Source organism: Sceloporus undulatus, chromosome 5, assembly GCF_019175285.1.
Source record: "Sceloporus undulatus isolate JIND9_A2432 ecotype Alabama chromosome 5, SceUnd_v1.1, whole genome shotgun sequence".
In the NCBI taxonomy this organism is placed as follows: domain Eukaryota; kingdom Metazoa; phylum Chordata; class Lepidosauria; order Squamata; family Phrynosomatidae; genus Sceloporus; species Sceloporus undulatus.
This window is the reverse complement of record NC_056526.1, coordinates 123,318,814-123,338,500: the sequence shown is the minus strand read 5'-3', so window position 1 is coordinate 123,338,500 and position 19,687 is coordinate 123,318,814. Positions and strand designations below refer to the sequence as shown.

Here is a 19,687-nt window from a genome sequence, read left to right as displayed (position 1 = left end):
GTTAAGTTCCATATTGACTATTTACATTGTGGCAAAAGTTGAATAGAATAATCTAGATGGCCGCCCTAAAAGTCCTGTTGAAATCCATTCAAGTGCTTTGGCATGCTGGTAACTGCTTAGATCCCACTGATATATAAGAATATTTCAGGATATGTTTCTTTGTACTGTGCTTGTTTTCTATCACTGTCCTTCACACTTCTGGAAGACTGACATCCTTTTAAAAACATTTTCTGTTTCAACAGCTAGTATATTAACATATTTAAATATTTTTCCACTCTGGCACAACTATTGAGAAACAATTTGTACAAGACTTAATTTTCCCATGCTTTATTGAAAGCAAGGCAAGGCCCACAACTCAATACACTACTAAATATGACAGTGTTGTTGCTGTTGTGTGCCTTCCAAGTGTTGGGCAGAGGAATGATACTACATAAATAATAATTCAGTGTGGCTATGCTGTTGATCTTTGAGGTGGAACAGAACTGGCCCAATACATTTTGCTGTCCAAGACAGAACAACAAATGGTGTCCTCCTTTTCCCAAGTAAAGTGCATAGCATCCAAGGCTAGCCAACGTGTTGGGACTCCTGAGGCACATAATCCCACAAAATGTCCTCCATTTCAACAAAAATAAAATAATAACAAATCAAGTGACACATTGTGTTCATCTGTGATACCCCAGACTAGTTGCCTGAGTCAGCAACTTCATTCTACCTGTTGACAGGTTGGTCTATACATGGGTAAACCTGGGTCCAAATCCTATTATCCTCACTACAGGATTTTAGCCAAACTTAATTTTGTCACTATTGCTGTGTTAGCTAACAGGGATAAACCTGTTTATATTGCCCAGGTTAACTGGTGAAGAAAGTGGAAAGTTAAAACCCAAAAGCATTTTTGACATAATGTTGTAGATTAAATTGTTCTTGATTTTCATTTATTTTCACACTTTAATATTACCATATATATTCGACTATAAGTTGACCTCATGCATAAATTGAGGGCAGATTTGTGGGCCAGAATTATGGATTTTGCTATGGCCTGTGGATAAGTCGAGCCTAAAATCTAAAGACATGTAAGACAGGCTCTAAAGTATGAAGCAAAGGAAAATAATGCCAAAGAACTTACAAAATCCAATCATGCGTAACTGTTTGTCCTCACACTAAAGCTAGATAGATGAGAGAGGTGGTTGGGGGGGGGGGGTCAGTGCTTCCAGGACAGATTACACTCTTTCCTTTCACAATGGGATGGTTCCTTTAAAAAAAATACAGTACTTGCATTGACCCATGGATAAGTCAATCAGGTTGTGTGGGTAATTTTTTGGCTAAAATTTCTAGACTTATACATGAGTATGTACAGGGCTTAGTATTTGCAACTGATCTTGAGTAATCAGTAATACTACCTTTAGGATGGTAAATAGTTGTGAAAACAAGTTCTAAGATTTGTTGTGCGTGTGTCGCGTGCCTTCAATTTGTTTCCAACTTATGGTGGCCCTAATGCGACTTTTATATGCTTCTTGGCAAGATTTCTTCAGAGGAGGTTTGTCTTCCGCTGAGACTGAGCATGTGATTTACCCAAGATCACCTGTCAGTTTTATGGCTGAGTGGGAGTCCATTCCTGTTCTCCAATGCTCAAACTGCTATGCCATACTAGCATGTATTCTTTTCTTTTCTAACCCAGTTCTCAGCTGTTGGCCTTCAGAGGTTTTGTACTTCAAAATCCTACAAGCCCTGACCAGAATGCCATGCTGGGTAGGATGTCTGACAGGTGAAGTGCAAAACATCTGGAAGACCAAAGGTTGGGATTTACTATGCCCTTTAGATATTTTGTGCACTATAGGTAATTGCTCATGAGAGCTGGGGATGTAAGTGGATAAGATTAGACTCACAGTAGCACCAGGGGAAATTTCTTTTCATTGAAATAACTTTCATGAGCCCCCCTCCCCACCAAGATCATACACTGGTGCTTGTAGGTGGCACATGTTGGTTGGAATAGTTTGCTAGTTATTGGAATCTCTGTTCTACCTCTTTATTCTGTTACAAAAGTCTCTGTGAACAGGGCTTCCATTGGTGCCTCCCTGCCACACAGAGTAGTCAGTTACTTGAAGAACTGAATTCTTTCTAGAATTTGTAGAAAGTATTTCAAGAATTTCTTCTTCTTATAGAACCAGAGAAGCATTCTGTGGGCAAATGTCCTAACCTTAGGCATGAAGCAGGCTAAATAAGAAATAAAAACAATACTATTGCCACCTCAACGTAAGAGCTGACTAGTCATATTCTTTCCACCCTAGCTTGACTCACATACTTTAAGTTTACACGTATTACACCATTATGCTACATAATCTTGTTATTGCTGTATCCCTTCAAGTTTTTTCCAGTTTACAGCAATCTTATCACGGGGGTTTCTTGGCAAGTTTTGTTCATAGTGGGTTTGCCTTTGTCTTCCTCTGAGGCTTAAGAGAGTGTGATTTGCCCAAAGTCACCCAGTGGATTTCCATGGCTGAGCAGGAATTCAAACCCTGGTCTCCAGAGTCATAGCCCAAGTGCTCAAACCACTATACCACACGGGCTCTCATACTCCATAGGAAGTATTTAATTAATTAATTAATTAATTAACTGTTAAACGTTTATTAATTTAGAATTATTTTTTGAACTGTTCTGGAGGCCATTGGCAGCAAGGCCAAGGATAAATGCAAAAAATAAAATAAATATGTTATGTGATGATTCTAGGGACACAATAGCATTCAAACATGAGAGCAGTCTAATTTAGCTAGTGACTTCTAATCATCTACAGCTTGTAAAAATTCTTCCTATTCTTGGCCAGACTGCTTCTTCAGTTACTTTATTATAGCATCATGAGACATGTGAGCAAGTTGTTTCTTGCAATCCAGGCTGTTCCATGCTAGAAAGCAGATTTGATTCCTGGAAAACCACACACACTACTAAGGGAGGAACAATGCACTGAAGAAGGAAGAATGTGTCTAATAATATTTGGCTTGATGGAGTGGTGTTCTTTAACTGCCATGGCAACATCCTATGGAATCCTGGGATTTGCAGTTTAGGGAAGGTGTTCAGAATTCCCAACCTGAAAGCTGTAGCGTCGTGTGTGTGTGTGTGTGTGTGTGTGTGTGTGTGTGTGTGCACGCACATGCAAGTACGCCTGCCTTCAAGTTGCCTGTCAACCTATGGTGAGCCCATGAATTTCAGATGGCTCTTTCAGGCAAAGAATAATTAGAGGTGGTTTTGTTAGTTCATTCTTCTGAAATGAAGCCTACACCACCTAGTATTTGTTGGTGGTCTCCCATCCAAGTACTAACCAGGGCTGACCCTGCTTGGTTTCCCAGCTCAGACAGGATCTGGTGCTTTTGGGCTATGTGGCCATATTCTAGAAGAGTTTCTTCCTGACGTTTCGCCAGCATCTGTGGCTGGCATCTTCAGAGATGCCGGCCATGAAATCCTTCGACTTCACATAGGATCTGGTGCCTTTAAGGTATTTAGGTCTTAGCTAGAACTACCTGACTTTAAAACAAGTCATGCCACAAAAGTGTTTCCTTCTGAGACATGTAAATCAACCCAGATAAGAAGGGCTCCGAATATACAGTGACTGTTTGTATAGAGTTACAGGAACACAGACTCTTAATTAGAAACAGAGAGACCTTGGTCAGTTTTTCAGACTGATAGGTGTTATCTCAAGTAGCGAAGTCATTATCATATGAAACAAAAGTGAGAGACAGGGAAGAATTCCTTTCAAAATGACTGTTAATACTGATTTAGGTTGACCTTTGATTCAGGAGGTACCCTTTTCCATTCATATAGCAAAGAAGCTTGTCCTCATTTCATCATGAAGATCATTTTTTGAAAATCCAACTAAACACCAAATTCTTTTTTTAATTTTTTAAAAATTTCCCCATTCATAATTTGTCTGCTCTTTTTCTTATAGAAAAGGTTCATTGTTATTCCTGTGTATTTTCAATTTATAACCAGTTCTCTTGTATGTCACTAATAGGAGAACTATTTAGTTCTAATTTTAAAAGTTTTTATTGTTCTAAAGGAGACAGTAGCACAAAATCACTCTGTAATTTCACATGCAAATGGATAGTGGACTTCGTCCTGTAGAAACAGAAGTCTGTAAGAAACCTGGGCATAAATGGAATACACTACTGTGACTGGATTAACAAGCAACAATAAGCCACCATTCTTTGTAATACTGTACTGGTTTTTCAGAGTTAAGTATCAGTATTCTGCTCAGTTGTTCCTGTTACAATTCGTCAGAGTGGTGAAATGTGGAGTGAGCAACTATGTGAACCTTCAAATATTTTTGCACAACAGTTCCCATAAACCTGCAACATAGTTAGGATTTATGGGGGATGTAGCAAGAAAGTTTCCCACCCTTAACAAAAACAAATACAGTGGGTCCTTGGTATCTATTGGAGTTTGGTTCCAAGGCCCCTCGTGGATATCAAAATCCATGGTACTCAAGTCCCATTAAATGTAATGGGCTAGTAAAATGACATCCCTAATATAAAATGGCCAAATCAAGGTTTGCATCAAAAATGTATATTTTTAAAAATATTTTCAAACTAAGGAATGTTGAATCCGTGGATACGAAGGGCTGACTGCAATCTGCAGTTTGATGATCAAACCAAGAAGCCAATGACAAACCCTGAGTTATTTCTTTGGCTGGTAGGAGAAGAAACAAGACAGATGGCTGGGTTCAGGCATCATGATAGACAGACATTGTCAGTGGTTTGTTTAACCACTCTTGCTTGCTGTGGGAGCAATCAAGCAATGTGTGTCATAAGCCAGAATTAAGTGGCCTGGCAGCTAAACTAAAAGCACATCTTTGCATTTAAACTGAAGATTCGGTTTGTGGACGTGGAACCAATAATGTTCAGGATTGATGTGTGAAAGGGAATTTAACCATTTTCCTTGAATAAAAATAATAAATAATAAAACTTTTATTTGTATCCTGCTTTTCTGTAACTAGACAATCAAAGCAGCTCACAACATATTAAAATCCACATTTACAACAATTGCGTCCCAAATCCCCCCCCCCCGCTTAAAACAGGATTAAACATGTTACAATTAAAATATCTATTAAAACAGAATAAAAAAGAAAGAAAATATATACAGTATGATGAGGACAGAGCAGTGGGCTGATACATGATGTGGGGGGCAGTCATTCTGTGGTCGGGCACTTTTTATTCAGGAAAGGCCTGCCAGAAGAGCTCCATCTTGACAGCTTTTTTAAAGCTGTCTAAGCTGACAATTTGACAGATCTCGTCCAACAGGCCGTTCCATAGTTAGGGAGCAATTGCAGAGAAGGATCTCTGGAAGGTAGCAGTTAGTCTGGTTTTTAAAGGCTGCAATAGATTCCTCCCAGAGAACCTGAGTGTGCAGGGCAGATTATATGGGAGCAGGCGATCCCTCAAATAGGTTGGGCCCAAGCCATGTAGGGAAGTCTTTCTAAGTGCAATTAAGGAGAAATACCTCCACCGCAACAAAGCAAGCACAGCACTTGTAGGAGGGGATTTTTATAGTATTGAAATAAGGGAGGTTTAAATTCCCCTTCAACATCTCCTTGAACCTGATAATAATAATGACTGCACTCTCTCTCTGTTATCCACACCCTTACCCACAGCTGGTGCTTTTCACCTTTTTACAAAACCCAGGCTGTTAGATGCAATAATACATTCACATCTGGTCTCATTCTTGGGTGTATCTGAACCTGGGTAGACCTGGAGCCCTTCAGATCTGATCTTAAGGGCCAAACTAGATGTGTAGGCTGTCTCAGACATCTTAAGCATTTGTTTCATCCTGTTCAAGCATTTGTTCATCCTGTAGAGAAAAAGAAGACAAATTCAACCTTCACTCCTATCTTACCTCCTTTCTCTGTTGCTTTTAAGATTTTTTGCCAGCATAACTGTTGTACTATATAGGGAGAAACAGGCTTTCCAAGTAGAAAGTGCAGAAAAGTCAAGAGAAAAGTCAAGAGAATGCACTTTTGTTGTTGTCTCCTGGGTGCTTTTTCTGCATAGGAGGCACACACACCATTTTATATATGAATGAGTAAATGAGATGGGCCTGCATTAATTTGACTGTAAAATCTATACTTTGTTAGAACAATAGCAAAGTTCTCCTTCACCAGGAGGATCAGGAATGCAGCTTCCCAGATGTCGTTGTACTCCATCAAGTATCAGCCTAATCCACATGATCAGAGATGATGGATGTCAAAGTCCAATATCAACCAGAGAGTATAGGTTGCACGTTCCTGATATAAATTGCATAGTGTATGTGCTAAAAGCTGGAAATACATGTTACTTTCCTCTACCAATTTTGTATGTGCATGTTTGTTTTTTAATATGACTACCATATTGTAATTTTGCTGTATTTCAAAATTAAGTGCTTGCATGCTTAAGATGTGTGGTAGGAAGGGATCAGAAACAAACCATTACCAAAATCGATATATTATGCCCAATGCCAGACCATAATATAATAGATAATGCTAATACATAAGGACAGCAGCAAGAATGAGAGGGCACTAAGCCCTTTTGGTTTCAGAGAGCTTGGAAAAGTTACTCTGGAGGACTAAAATTCTGGCAATCAGTGATATCAAATGGCTTCACTAGGCAGCTGGTGGGCAGCTGTAAACTTGCGACTTCTGCTTTAGTTAATGCAAGCAGTTAGGTTTATCTCTGTAAAATGTGGTGAGGAGAGAACCAATGTATTAGACCCCTGTAGTTTGTGAAACCATCTAATTATGTGTGTCTATGTCTTTTTTTTCCCAAGGCACTTAAGAAATAAATTGGGGCTAAGGGTAAATAAGAGTAAGAGATAAGAGTCTGCTTATTCGTGTTGTTGTGTGCCTTTGAGTCATTTCCGACTTCTGGGGTGAACCTATCACAGGTTTTGTTGACAAGATTTGTTCAGAGGAGGTTTGCCCTTGCCTTCTTCTGAGGCTGAGGGAGAGTTACTTGGTCAAGATCACTCACTGGTCAATTTCTGTCGCCACGTGGGAATTCAAACCTTGGTCTCCAGTGTTCAAATGTAACACTAAAACCACTGCACCACATTGGGTCTCACTTATTCACTACCATTTAAATTACCCCAAATCTCTGTGCCAGGCACATTATTAATTTTTTTTTTAAATATTTCCAAAAGGAAAAAAAGAAGACTATTGGCATGTTAAGGGATATTTTATACCTGGCAATCAAATTGAAAGTGGCAATATTGTAAGTGCTTCTTCCAGTATTAGCTGTTTTTACCAGCTACATGTTGGAGCAGGGGTAGGCAATCTTTTTGAGCCGGGGGCTGGGTTGCTGTCCCTCAGACAACTGGGGGCCGAAGCCAAAAAATAAATAATTAAATAATTTTTTTTAAAAAATTAAATATATAAATAAACCAGGACAAATGTAGGACAAAATTTTCAAATGGAAGACACTTTTTTTAAAAAATGGAGGACATGCAAAAAAATTTGCTGATTTTTTAAAAAATGTTAATATTAATGCATGTTTCTGAGGCTTCTATAGACAATTGCTCCCCAAAGGCCCCGGCGGCAGGACTGGGCTGGGGCCGGTCCCAAGGCCTTGCCAGGCCGCATCCGGCCCGTGGGCCGCAGGTTGCCTACCCCTGTGTTGGAGGGTATGAATTGGATCTTTGGGTACTTTGTAAAAGAAACAATGTTGTATTTTACCGTTATCTGCCTAGCAAATCTTTGGATTTTTGATTTGATTTAATTTTGTCTTTGTGACCATTTTTGTTAAACTACTTAGCATCCCACTTCCAACTGTGGTACCTCAGGTGTAAACCCTGCTGTATTCAGAATAGACCCTACTCTAAAGTAAATGTTCCTATAATTAGAGCCTCTAATAAGGTAACTTTTAAAAGGGCCCTAAATCTCTTTACATGTAAATTGCTAGTGACAGCTGGACTTTTGAAGTTTTAACTTTCTAACTTGGGAACCGTTTATGGTTTCCCATTGCCTTCATAAACAATGTTTTAAAAAATTATGAACTTTACTAATTACCACCATCGATTTGCAAATATCACATCTGTGTTGGTGGCTACAGTTATTTCCCAATTTTATCTCTTCCCTGGCTTTACCCCATGTGTTTTTATGAGTGTAATTAGGATTTCTTTCAAAATAATGGAACAAGTCCCAATTATGCTATTGGAGTGATTTTTGTGGAGGATTAATATTATCATAGTTTGAAAGCCTATGTGGACATTTTCAGCAAAGACCCATTAAGGGTATATTAGGCTTCAGGTTGGTTTTTTGTTAACAGACCTCTACTGTTAAAAGCCATGGATTTTTCACTTACAGAGTATTTTTGATCAGAATTCCTTCCTGCAGCAGTCACATGGAGGAAACAAAGAAAGATTGTCAGCATGGGGAATCTTCCTGTTTGAATTAAGGTCAAACAGTATGCTGTGTTGTTCTTAGAGGATGCTGGTTTCTAAAACTTTGGAACGATGTGAAAGGTCTAACTTATCACAAGATGGATGTGGAGAATCTTGCTCCATCTGTCTTTTAAAAAGTATATTTAAAAGTAAATGTAAAAGTATATTTAAAAGTAAAAAGTATACACAGAAAATAGACATATTTCAGACATTTGGTGACCTTTCTTTTTATATTATTATTATTAATTTATATCCCACCTTTCCCCCATTATGGGGATTCAAGACAGAATGTACAGAATGTTGGAAGCAGATCCAGTCAAAAACTTACAAAAACACAGACACACTTGCATGCACACACACACGCACACACATATTAAAATAAATCAAATATTTTAAAAAGCAGTTAATAGAATTACAGCCATTAAAAATCCATTAAAAGACAGAATATAAAAAACAACAGAATGATACAACTGTTTAAAAATCTCATTGCAGTCAACCCTGAAAGCCTGCTGGGTTAGCAAAGTTTTGACTTGGTGGCAGAAGGAGAGCAAGGGAAGGGTTTCCAAAGTCTGGGAGGAGCCTCTCCCTTGTTTTCTCAGTGGAACTGAAAGAAGCCCTTTGCTTAGAAAGACTCATCTCATCATTGCCCATCTTCTTCACAACTCCAGTATTGGACAAAATCCATTTTAACCATTATTTGAGATGTTTGGCAACTTCTCAGAACCAAATCCAGCAACTGTACTTTTGCTGTGACCTATGTGTTCCTCTTTGTTTGTTCACATTGTTAGGGTTTTTTTCCTGTTGAGCTGCATTCTTATTGTTCTAAATATATATGTTTAATTTGGTCTTTCTATATTCTGTTAGCAACTACAAATAAACTTGGAAAAAAAAAGAAGAAAAAATGCATGGTACATTAAATTCATAGTGTTTTCTGCTTACACAGAGCAAACATATTCAGATCCAATCAAGATCAGGGAATGGGTGTGGTTGGAGGGGGCTTAAACTTTCAACAGAGTTACTCTTTATGTGTTTAGTGCAGTGATTCTCAAGCTTTGGTCTTCCAAATGCACTGGATGTCAATTTCCAGAAGCCAAAGGCAAAATAACTAATAGTCAGGGATCCTGGGAGGCCAAGTCCAAAACATTTAGAAGACCAAAGCATGAGGACCACTACTTGCTTATAGTTTGATCCTTGAATCATACCTTGTGTTCAGTTTTCTAGTGAGGATTGGACTTTTTTTTCAAAATTACCTTCTCTTTGTACCCTCCAGAACCCACCAGAAATTCTACTGCTGCAGAGTTTACAGCCAAAATTCAGTACACACCAACAGAATTGATTAATTAACTCTGCTGCATAGATTCATCCCATTCTTCAGTGTAGAGTATTTCCTTCCCTTCTGAAAGGGAAGGCAAAAATAGATGTCATTTCATTGTTGTGGTTGTTGGCTGCAGTTTGCCCTCCAACATTCCATAGATAACAACGACAATGTGTGTATAGCTGAATAACATCCAAGTATAGTCAAGATGCCAAAAGTTATTAATTAAGGACAGGACACAAACTAGCAGTTTGCTTTTGCCTAGGCTGGCTGGGAAGGGCAAAATTCTACTTGTTTGTTTCCTCTTCTCCCACTGAGTTAAATGGGTAGAAGCTGCTTTTGAATTTTGAACTTGTTTTGTAGCAATTGAAGTATGCTGAGGTCAAAAGAGAAAGTATGAGGAACAGTGAAAGATTGGGGCATTTTAAAAGCAGACGCCAAATGTGGGACATCAGAGAATTAATTGGGACTACTGCTGTCAAAATGGAGGGCCAGTTCTGGGCACCACAATTCAAAAAGGACATTGAGAAACTGGAGCGTGTCCAGAGGAGGGTGACTAAAATGGTGAAAGGTCTGGAAACCATGCCCTACGAGGAACGACTCAGGGAGCTGGGGATGTTTAGCCTGGAGAAGAGAAGGTTAAGAGGTGATATGATAGCCCTGTTTAAATATTTGAAAAGATGTCATATTGAGGAGGGAGCAAGCTTGTTTTCTGCTGCTCCAGAGAACAGGACCCGGAACAATGGATGCAAGCTACAGGAAAAGAGATTCCACCTCAACATTAGGAAGAACTTCCTGACAGTAAGGGGTGTTCGACAGTGGAACACACTCCCTCGGAGTGTAGTGGAGTCTCCTTCCTTGGAGGTCTTTAAGCAGAGGCTAGATTGCCATCTGCGGGGGATGCTTTGATCTGGATTTCCTGCATGGCAGGGGGTTGGACTGGGTGGCCCTTGCGGTCTCTTCCAACTCTATGATTCTATGAAGTCTGCTGCACCAGTGGTACTGGGCACATGCTGACAAAAAGGGGTGCTGGGACCATACATTGCTCATGCCTTGGTCTAGTGACCAAGTCCACTTAAAGAAATGTTCCTAAAAATAAGAGAGTTTTGCCTGATGTGCTTTGCTTTATTGGTACATGGAGGCTTAACTGGCTTGTATAGTTGTTACCTCTGATGGTTTCCCCAATGACCAGAAATGGATACTGGTACACAGGCAAATTCCCCACAAGATATCTCCTCAAGTCACTCAGGTACTGTCTTTCATGGCTCAACCCTGTAGCTTCTCCTGCTCCCCACACCTAGAAGGCTTCAGATTTGAAAGTAACCAAAAGATTGCTCTTTAAAACCACTGTTTTGTTGGAACTGAACTGAATGTTTCCATTAAGGTCTGGCTTGGGACCTTGTGAGAGCTCTGGCACAATGAGAGACTCCAGGGAGAGGTCAACTGGAGCATTTTATTTTCTTCAGCTAATCCAAGTTTTTCATTTACCTGTCAACCTCGGACTGTATTCTGGAGCAAGAATCCAAATTAATTAGACATGTTGGCACGCTTGATAAGAAAACAGTGCATGTAACTCAAAGACCTGCACGTATTCCCTTTCTCCTGGCCTCATGTGCATACTTGTGAATGATTGGATTCTGCCAAATAGTGTAGTTTGAAGGAGTGAAGCACAAGAAAAGTACGGTTGGAGGAAATCAGCTATATGTAAACTGAGTAACTCATAAATGCCGTGGAGACCTGTAGTTCTCTTCCACTTTTAACCTGAATGGTAAATGCAGGCTCAAGTGGATGTAACACAATGTGTCAGTTGTTCTTTGGATTTAGGCCTGTCAGTATTATTTACACTATCTAAAAAAGCTGGGTATTAGCTTTACTATGTATTTCAGTCTGCAAAATAGTCACATCAAAGCTACATGATTTACCGAGCAACACTAATTTTTATTTGGAGGTTTTTAGTGATATTAATTTAACCTGTATTATCTAATACACTCTTGCTAAGGTTGTTTTTTTTTAAAGAAGCTATGAGCCAGCAGTTCAGTCTTGAGCCAGGTCCTTTCCTTGTGTCCTAAAAAGCAATAAAAATGGTATCTTGCACTGGTGGAGTTCCATCAGCCACAGCCTGCAATGAAAGCACTATGTGCCAACAAATGCATAGACTCTGCCTGGCAATAGTGAACAATATACGAGAAATAAAGACTGTTTTTCCAGGGTGATTGCTGAATATAAGCACATTTTCCAAGCTCAAATGTAAAAATTGTTTTGAAAATTGCACCCTTTGTTTTGATTTCTGTAATGCGCTCTACATGGGGCTACCCTTGTACCAAGTCCAGAAGCTTCAGTTAGTACAAAACATGGCAGCCAGATTGGTCACTTGAAAGATCTTGAAAGATCTTCACTGGCTGCCCATTCGCTTCCGAGCACAATACAAGGTGTTGGTTACTACCTATAAAGCCCTACATGGCTTAGGCCTGAGTTACTTGAGGGACCTCATCTCCCCATATGATCCACCCCACACACTCAGAACATCTGGGAAGAACTTACTGGTAATTCCACCTTCCAAATATGTTGCCACATCCAAGATGGCCTTTTCAGTGGTGGCCCTGTGGATGTGAAATGATCTACCCAAGGAGCTCCATCTGACAAGCCCCTAGAAACATTCAAAAAGAGGCTTAAAACTTTTCTTTTTTGTCAAGCCCCCCCCCCCCCCCCCGAAGAATGAAGCTGCCTACTCTGTTGCCATCAATTCCCTACACTTACCCCTGAATGTTAACGATTGTGTTTAAAATGTTTGTGATTGCATGGTTTTATTATAGGATTTTATCTATTTTATGCAATGTTTTTAATGGTTTTTTAACTGTTTGTACACTGCTTTGATCTGCGGAAAAGCGGTATATAAATAAATATTATTATTATTATTATTATTATTATTATTATTATTATTATTATTATTATTATTGATACTCCCTAACTGTGACTTATCCTCTCTTTGTCTTTCAGAGATTGAGGCCAAGGAGGCATGTGATTGGCTGCGGGCAGCTGGGTTTCCACAATATGCACAACTTTATGAGGGTAAGCAAGAAAGATGCTCAAGCAGGCTTTCTGTGTCCTTCCCTTTTTAAAAGAGTGATTTCATCTAATTATAGCTTTCTTTTTGAAAAAATATTTACGTCCTGCCCTCTATCTAAAGATTCAGGGCAGTCTACAGTAATATCAACATGATGAATACAAAAAGTAAAAATGATTTTAAAAGGCTAAAAACATTAAACAGTCTAACAAGTGAAAAGAAAATAGATGAAAAGCAGTTTTAAAACTTTATAACAATTCAAAACTTTGTACATATGTGGATCTATATAAAACCAGTTAAGCTCCAAAAGCTTTTGTAAACAACGTTTTCACCTAATGTCAGTTAAGCATCTAATGGGAGGGTATTCCAAAAGTGAGATGCCACAGCAAGGAAAAACCTCTTATCTTGTCCTGCAACAGCATATTGCCCTGACTGACAGGCAACAACAGTCCGAGGAGGGCCCCTCCAGCACCTCATACCTTAGATAGGCAGATATCTGCTGGACTTGATCCCCTATGCCATGCCATTCCCTTCTCCTTTTGTGTCATGCCTTTTTAGAGTGTAAGACTGAGGGCAGGGAACTGTCAAATTAACAATCTGAAAGCCGCGCTGAGAACTTTTGTAGCTGAAACGTGATTTTTATATGAGAATCAGGTTTATTGAAATGGTATTTAAGTGGCATAAGAATTTGCAGAGATGAATTGCTTGTTTGGGGGCAAAATCGGCTAATGTTAGTTAATATTTGACGGTGTTTTAAGAAAAAGTCTAAGAAAATGTTTTGTTGGGTTTTCAGTGTAAGTGCTCTACAAAGCAGCTCAGAAGCTTTCTCCATGTTGAATAGGAAAGGCCTGCATCTTCACCTCCCCACAGCTGGTGGTTCCAAGTCTATAGAAATGGATTATTATTTGGGCCTGGAAGCAGCAGCACTGCTAAGTAGGCGTTTTTTGATGAATGGTTGAGATGCGCTTTAGTTTGCAGCTGCATTGGCAACAGGAGACAATAATAGCACTTGCAGAGACAACACTTGGCAGTTCTTCTGTTTATCTGTTTGGGGACTGAGTTTCCTTCCATTATATTCTCCACATTTGGGGCTGAAATGCTGCCAAGAAAAGCTACTTTTAAAAATAAATAAATAAAAATATCTCACTGGGATAGTTCTAGCTGTTGTCCATTCACTTTGTTTAAAACCCTGTACTGTATTTGTACTCTTTGGTTTCTGTTGTTCTTCCAGGGTACACAATTTCTAAGAAGCTTTTCTCATATGCAAACACGGACACATATGTACAAACTATGTACATGCACACACACACATACCTCCCTTCACTGCCATAGACCCAATCATGATAATTATTTGTGTTCTGAATTTAGAGACCAACATGATGTAGTGGTTTGAGCGTTGGACTGTAAGTCTGGAGACTAGGGTTTGAATCCCCACTTGGCCTTGGAAACCTACTGGGAGACCTTGGCCAAGTCACACCCTCCCAGCCTCAGAGGAAGGCAAAGACAAACCTCCTCTGAACAAATCTTGCCAAAAAAACCCTGTGGTAGGTTTGCCTTAGAGCTGCCATAAGTTGGAAATGATTCGAAAGTACACCACAACAGCAACAACAACAACAACTCAGATCATTTCTAATTTAAGATAGACTTGAATAGTTTATGACTCACATCAGCAAATATAGTCTGTTAGCATGAATTTATGGCTTCCTAGGTCCTTGTTTTTATTGCCGCAGTAAGGCAATGTAAGCAAGAAGTTTATCAAGTTCCTATTGGTGATTTTGGTGGGTTGAACATTGTATAGACCTGAATTGAGACTTTAATCATGGGAGATGATGATATACTTCCTGTCTAGAGGATTATTTTAAAAAATTAAAGTTACATCTTGCCTTTCCATGAGGGTTGGCAGGCAAAGCATTTTAATGCATAGTTGAGTTAAATTTACACATTTAAATTTATGTGTCTGTATTGACATAGAATCATAGATTTGTTGACCTGAAAGGAACCTCAAGGGTTGCCAATTCAGGATTGTACCAGCTTCTGAGATTTCCAGGCCAAAACCTGAGTTTTAGGTATAGCCCCTGGTGATGTCATTAAGTGTAACATATAGACTACCCACCACAGTTGCTCACAGCTTGTCACAGAAACACAAACACAAGGCCGGGGTGGGAGGGGAGGGAGGGAGAAAGAGAGAACATATATTTCCTGTTTGAAAATTAAGGCAGAAATTAAACTAAAGGAGTTGTTTCAAGGTAAAATGGGAGAATTATTCCTTCTCATCTGTTTAGGAAGATGGGATAAGGAACATTTAATCTAGTTCACTTGCTTCTAGATGAAAAGTAGATGCTGAGCCAAGTCCTGGCTCCTCAACAACTGGGAGAAAAGGAGGAATTTAACTATATAAATACATAAACCTGCTGGAGAGTCTTTGCAATTTGCAACAACAAATCAATCAAGCCTGGAGATGACCCATAAAAACTGGAAACTCAGGGGCAGGCCCAGAGATTTGGCAACCCTGGTCATATGGGAGTGTGAATGTGACACCTGCAAGTGGAGTTCATTGGGACACACACTAAATGAACCATGCTCCCAGACTCACATAGCCAAGCTTTGGCACTGGCTCTGCTAATTGTACATTCTGAGAGTATTTGTCCAAAAAAAGTAACTTTCCCAAGCTCCGCAATATGTGGGGATAGGATTTTTCTACATCGCAGAAGGGCCCATCCATTCAAGAGACCACCCCTTTGTGTGAGAAGAACTCCTTTTTAAATCAACTCCTGTTATGCAGGACTTGCAAACAGTACTTTTACACTCATTTTAACAGACTTTCAAGGATGTGAATAAAAGCAGTGTCCTATGGATCATCAAATTAAAGAATCCTAGAGTTAGCAAGGGTCATCCAGTCCAACCACCCCATCCCCCCCCCCCCACAAGTGGGGGAATACAAACTCCCCTATAGAGCTTTTTTCCTGAGTGCAGAAGGAATGTTGAATCAAAGATACATCTGCTGTTCAGGGTAATATATTTCTCTGGGTGGTGAATTTCTCTGCTTCCAGTTGCAAAGCTACTGTAAATTTCCATACTTTGCCCATGCTGCGCTCTCCCCCAAACACTAAAACAGCTGTCTACATAGCTAGCCTACCAGTCTGCAACCTGCTTGTTGGGACTTATTTTTCTTGGAATCCAAGGCAGGCAGAACCTGCAGAAAATCTGCCAAGGTGTTGTTTTGGAGGGGGGGCATATTTATTTGTTTGGAGTATTTATACCCGGTCACGGCTTACTTTTTTTTCAAATTAGCCATTTCACTGCCCTCAGGCTTACAATCTAAAAAGACATGACACAAAAGGAGAAGGAAATAGTGGTGAGGAAGGGATCAAGTTCATTGTTCTTCTCTCCCTCTGGGGTCATGGCAGTTGGACTGGAGGGAGGGCTCTTCTTCTTCTTTGGCCCGATGGAGCTGGCCTGCCTCTCACTCTTCCACCACCTTCACCTTGATGGATTACAAGCAGATTTTGAGAAAGCTCCTGTGGGACTGCAACCCAGGTGTCCAAAAAGTAGCTTTCCTGTGATCTGGTTACCAGTATGTAGGCCTATCTTTGGGCCCATTCACATCTGCTGGGGTTTGGTTCCAGGACCCATCATGGATACCAAAATCTATGGATGTTCAAGTCCCATTAAATACAGTGGTATAGTAAAATGGTGTCTCATCATCATCATCATCATCATCATTATTATTATTAATATGCTATGGATTGAGATGGGTTAAAGAAATACAATTAATACAATAAAATACACAGTAAAAGCAAATCTACAAAAAAAATCCCCACAAAAATATAATTTAAAATAGTTCAAAAGGTGTGTGGAAGAGAGACAATTTAGGGTAGAGATGACAATCGGTTTTATAAAATGGCAAAATCAAGGTTTGCTTTTTGGAATTTATATATTTTAAAAATATTTTAAGCCATGGATGCTTGAATCTGTGGACAAGAAGCCCATGGATACGGAGGGCTGATTGTACTTAATTACAACTGTCATGGTGCCATTTTGTGGAATCTGGGGCTTGCAATTTGGTGAGGCAAAAGAGCTCACTGGCTAAGAATTCAAAATGCCTCTCCCTAAACTGCAAATCCCAGGATTCCATGGAATGAAACCATGGTAGTTGAATTGGAATCATAGCACTATAATTGCATAGTGTATCTGGGCCCCATATTCCTTCTGTGTCATGGAAATGACAGGAGGCTTCATGGCAGATCCAGTCTTGTTCTGTGCAGTTCATAATTCCTAATTGAACATCAGCATCAGTTTATTATAAATATCTGTTGATCTCTTTGTAGAGTGATGTTTTCTTTTCCCAATCTGTTGCTTTCCAGTACTGCTGGAACTGTTAACCTTTTGCCTAAGCTGCAGGCTCTTGGAAAGTGTCCTCCAAATGTGTATGTGTGTTTAAAGTTCAGATTGGTTTTTCATAACTCTTGCCATTGTGGAGCTGGCTCCAGTGCGCTCTCTCTCTCTCTCTCTCTCTCTCTCTCTCTCTCTCTCTCTCGGTCCCTTTCCTTCCTGCCACACATGGGAAATTTCAGACGCCAACCCTGTATGCGAAAGGTTCCTTATGAGAAACAAAGCTGCTGTCACACATCCGAGGTGGTATGAAGGGAAACTTATCTTATAGGAGCCGGCTCTTTGTATCTGATTTCTTGGAGACAGATGGTTGCTTTGAAGTACGTTGTCTTTAGGAATACCATTCTTTCTGATTGCCTATCCATCTTAATTCCTGCAGATCTTATATTTCCCATTGACATTGCTTCAGTCAAGAGAGAGCATGACTTTCTGGACAGAGATGCCATAGAAGCCTTGTGCAGGTATGTGGAGAAAGATTGGTTCAGGAAAAAGAAGTACTTTGAGTATTCAGTATTTAGGAAATAATTCAAAAGTGGAATAAGGATAAGTGTGTCAGTTGGTATCTTTATTGTCCGGTCCACTAAGTCCAATTTTTCTACCTAATGCAAACAGCACATTATGTAGGGCTTTTTCAAAGATAAAATATTTGTCTTTACAAAATATTTATAAAGACGGAGAAAATATTTGTCTTTACAAAATTGGCTCTGGGTGAGGCTGCGGTAGGAGTAACAATCCAGCACCTAAACAATTGTGGTGATCTGCCTTAGACCAAATGCCTATGGCAATAGGTTTTTGTTCCCAGGCCAGTACTGTGCTCCATCAAAGCCTTACACTATTTATCGTAAGTATAATTTTCACATGGTTTTTAGATACAGTGGTACCCCGGGATACGAAAGCACCGCCTTACGAAATTTCCGGGATACGAAAAAATCCCATAGGAAAAAACTGTTCCGGGTTACTTTTTTTTTTCGGCTTACGAAAAAAAAATTTGGTGCTTTTCGGCGCTTTTTCGCACGAAACACGGCTTTCCAGCGCTAGCGCCTATGGCTTTTTCGGGTTACGAAAAAAATCGGGTTACGAACGCCGCGGCGGAACGAATTAATTTCGTAACCCGAGGCACCACTGTACTGTATTCCTCTAAGAATAACATTATTGAATGTGTCTCAGTGAAGGAAAACAATGCTATTTTTTTAAAAAAAGATATAACTTTGTATAGTCTCTTTATGCAAGAACTCTTTAAAGAAGGGAAGGATCTGACATGGAAACAAATTCTGGGAAACTTGCTTTGGTTGGGTGAAACTAACCATAGATATATTTTGGTTTCCTGTTGTAGCTCACTTTATTGTAGTTTACCATATGTAAATTGTGTGCTGTTCCAAGGTAATTGCTATTGTCAAAACTGATCTGGCAGTAGTGTATTTAACACTATGATACAGAATGGTAGCCTGGGCTAAGCTGAACCTCTCAAAGATACATTCTGCATTCGTTTTCACCAAGAAAAATGAAGTGTCTAATTAAAGATTTGCAAGAGCATGGTGTAGTGGTTTGAGCATTTTACTCTGACTCTGGAGACCAGGATTTAAATCCCCATTCAGCTATGGAAACCCTCTGGGTGACCTTGAGCAACTCACACTCTCTCAGCTTCAGAGGAAAACAAAGGCTAAAATCCCTCTGAATAAATCTTGCCAAGAAAACCTCATGGATCCTTAGGGCCACCATAAGTTGGAAACAACTTGAAGGCACAAAGGAACAATTAAAGGATTAAATCAGTGCAATTCTAACATTTTGTGGTCAATATTCATCATCAGTGGTCTTAAGAGGGTTTCTAAAATAATTTACTTTGACAAACATGATATACTTAATGAATCAAATCGAACATTGATCATCTTCACACAAACTAGTGCTATAAACACATACTGCAAAAAAATGATGCCATCTCATTCGTCATTTCTTGCATTCAGCTGTTTTATGAATGAGTAAGGTTCAACCATCAAGGCATGGCTGTGAGGAGGAAATTTTAATTTTGCTTTTGCTTCTGTTTTAAGCTAGCAATTCTAAAGTTTCTCATTATATCAAAATCCATACAAACTGTTAGGCTTTACTGTGTGTGTAAAACAAGGCAATGGCAAGCTGTGCTTTGGGGGTTTACTTGATTTCCTAAACCATAATTAAGATTAATCACAGTTTAAACCATTGTTGATTGAAAAGGAAATTACAGTAAAAGCCTCAGGTCTCCTTTTTGCAGATGCAGCAGAGGAGGGAAGGGCAAAAGGAAATAACTAGGAAGTAAATAAAATGGTTGTAAGTAAGAGCTGGGAACATTGGTACTTTCCATATGTTTTGGATTACATGTGTAATACACCCTGATCATTGGCTATGATGGCTTAGTGTTATGGACATTGTAGTCCCAAATATCTGGAGAGCACCAACTATCAAGAAACGGTTCTAAGTATTTCTTGAGGCCGAGGATGTACTATATATTCAAATCTGACATACAACCATTCACTGGAGCCCAGGGAATG

General features: G+C 39.5%; 1 protein-coding gene across 5 annotated transcripts in view; it reads left to right on the top strand.

Moving 5' to 3' along the window:
- The window catches only part of DLC1 (DLC1 Rho GTPase activating protein), a 295,066-nt gene that overhangs the window by 242,953 nt on the left and 32,426 nt on the right, over nucleotides 1-19,687 (top strand). For all 5 annotated transcript variants that reach the window (XM_042467912.1, XM_042467913.1, XM_042467914.1 and 2 more), the window contains 2 exons: nucleotides 12,707-12,778; nucleotides 17,545-17,626. In XM_042467912.1, the coding sequence (XP_042323846.1) occupies nucleotides 12,707-12,778; nucleotides 17,545-17,626 (154 nt within the window). The remainder of the gene's footprint in view (nucleotides 1-12,706; nucleotides 12,779-17,544; nucleotides 17,627-19,687) is intronic.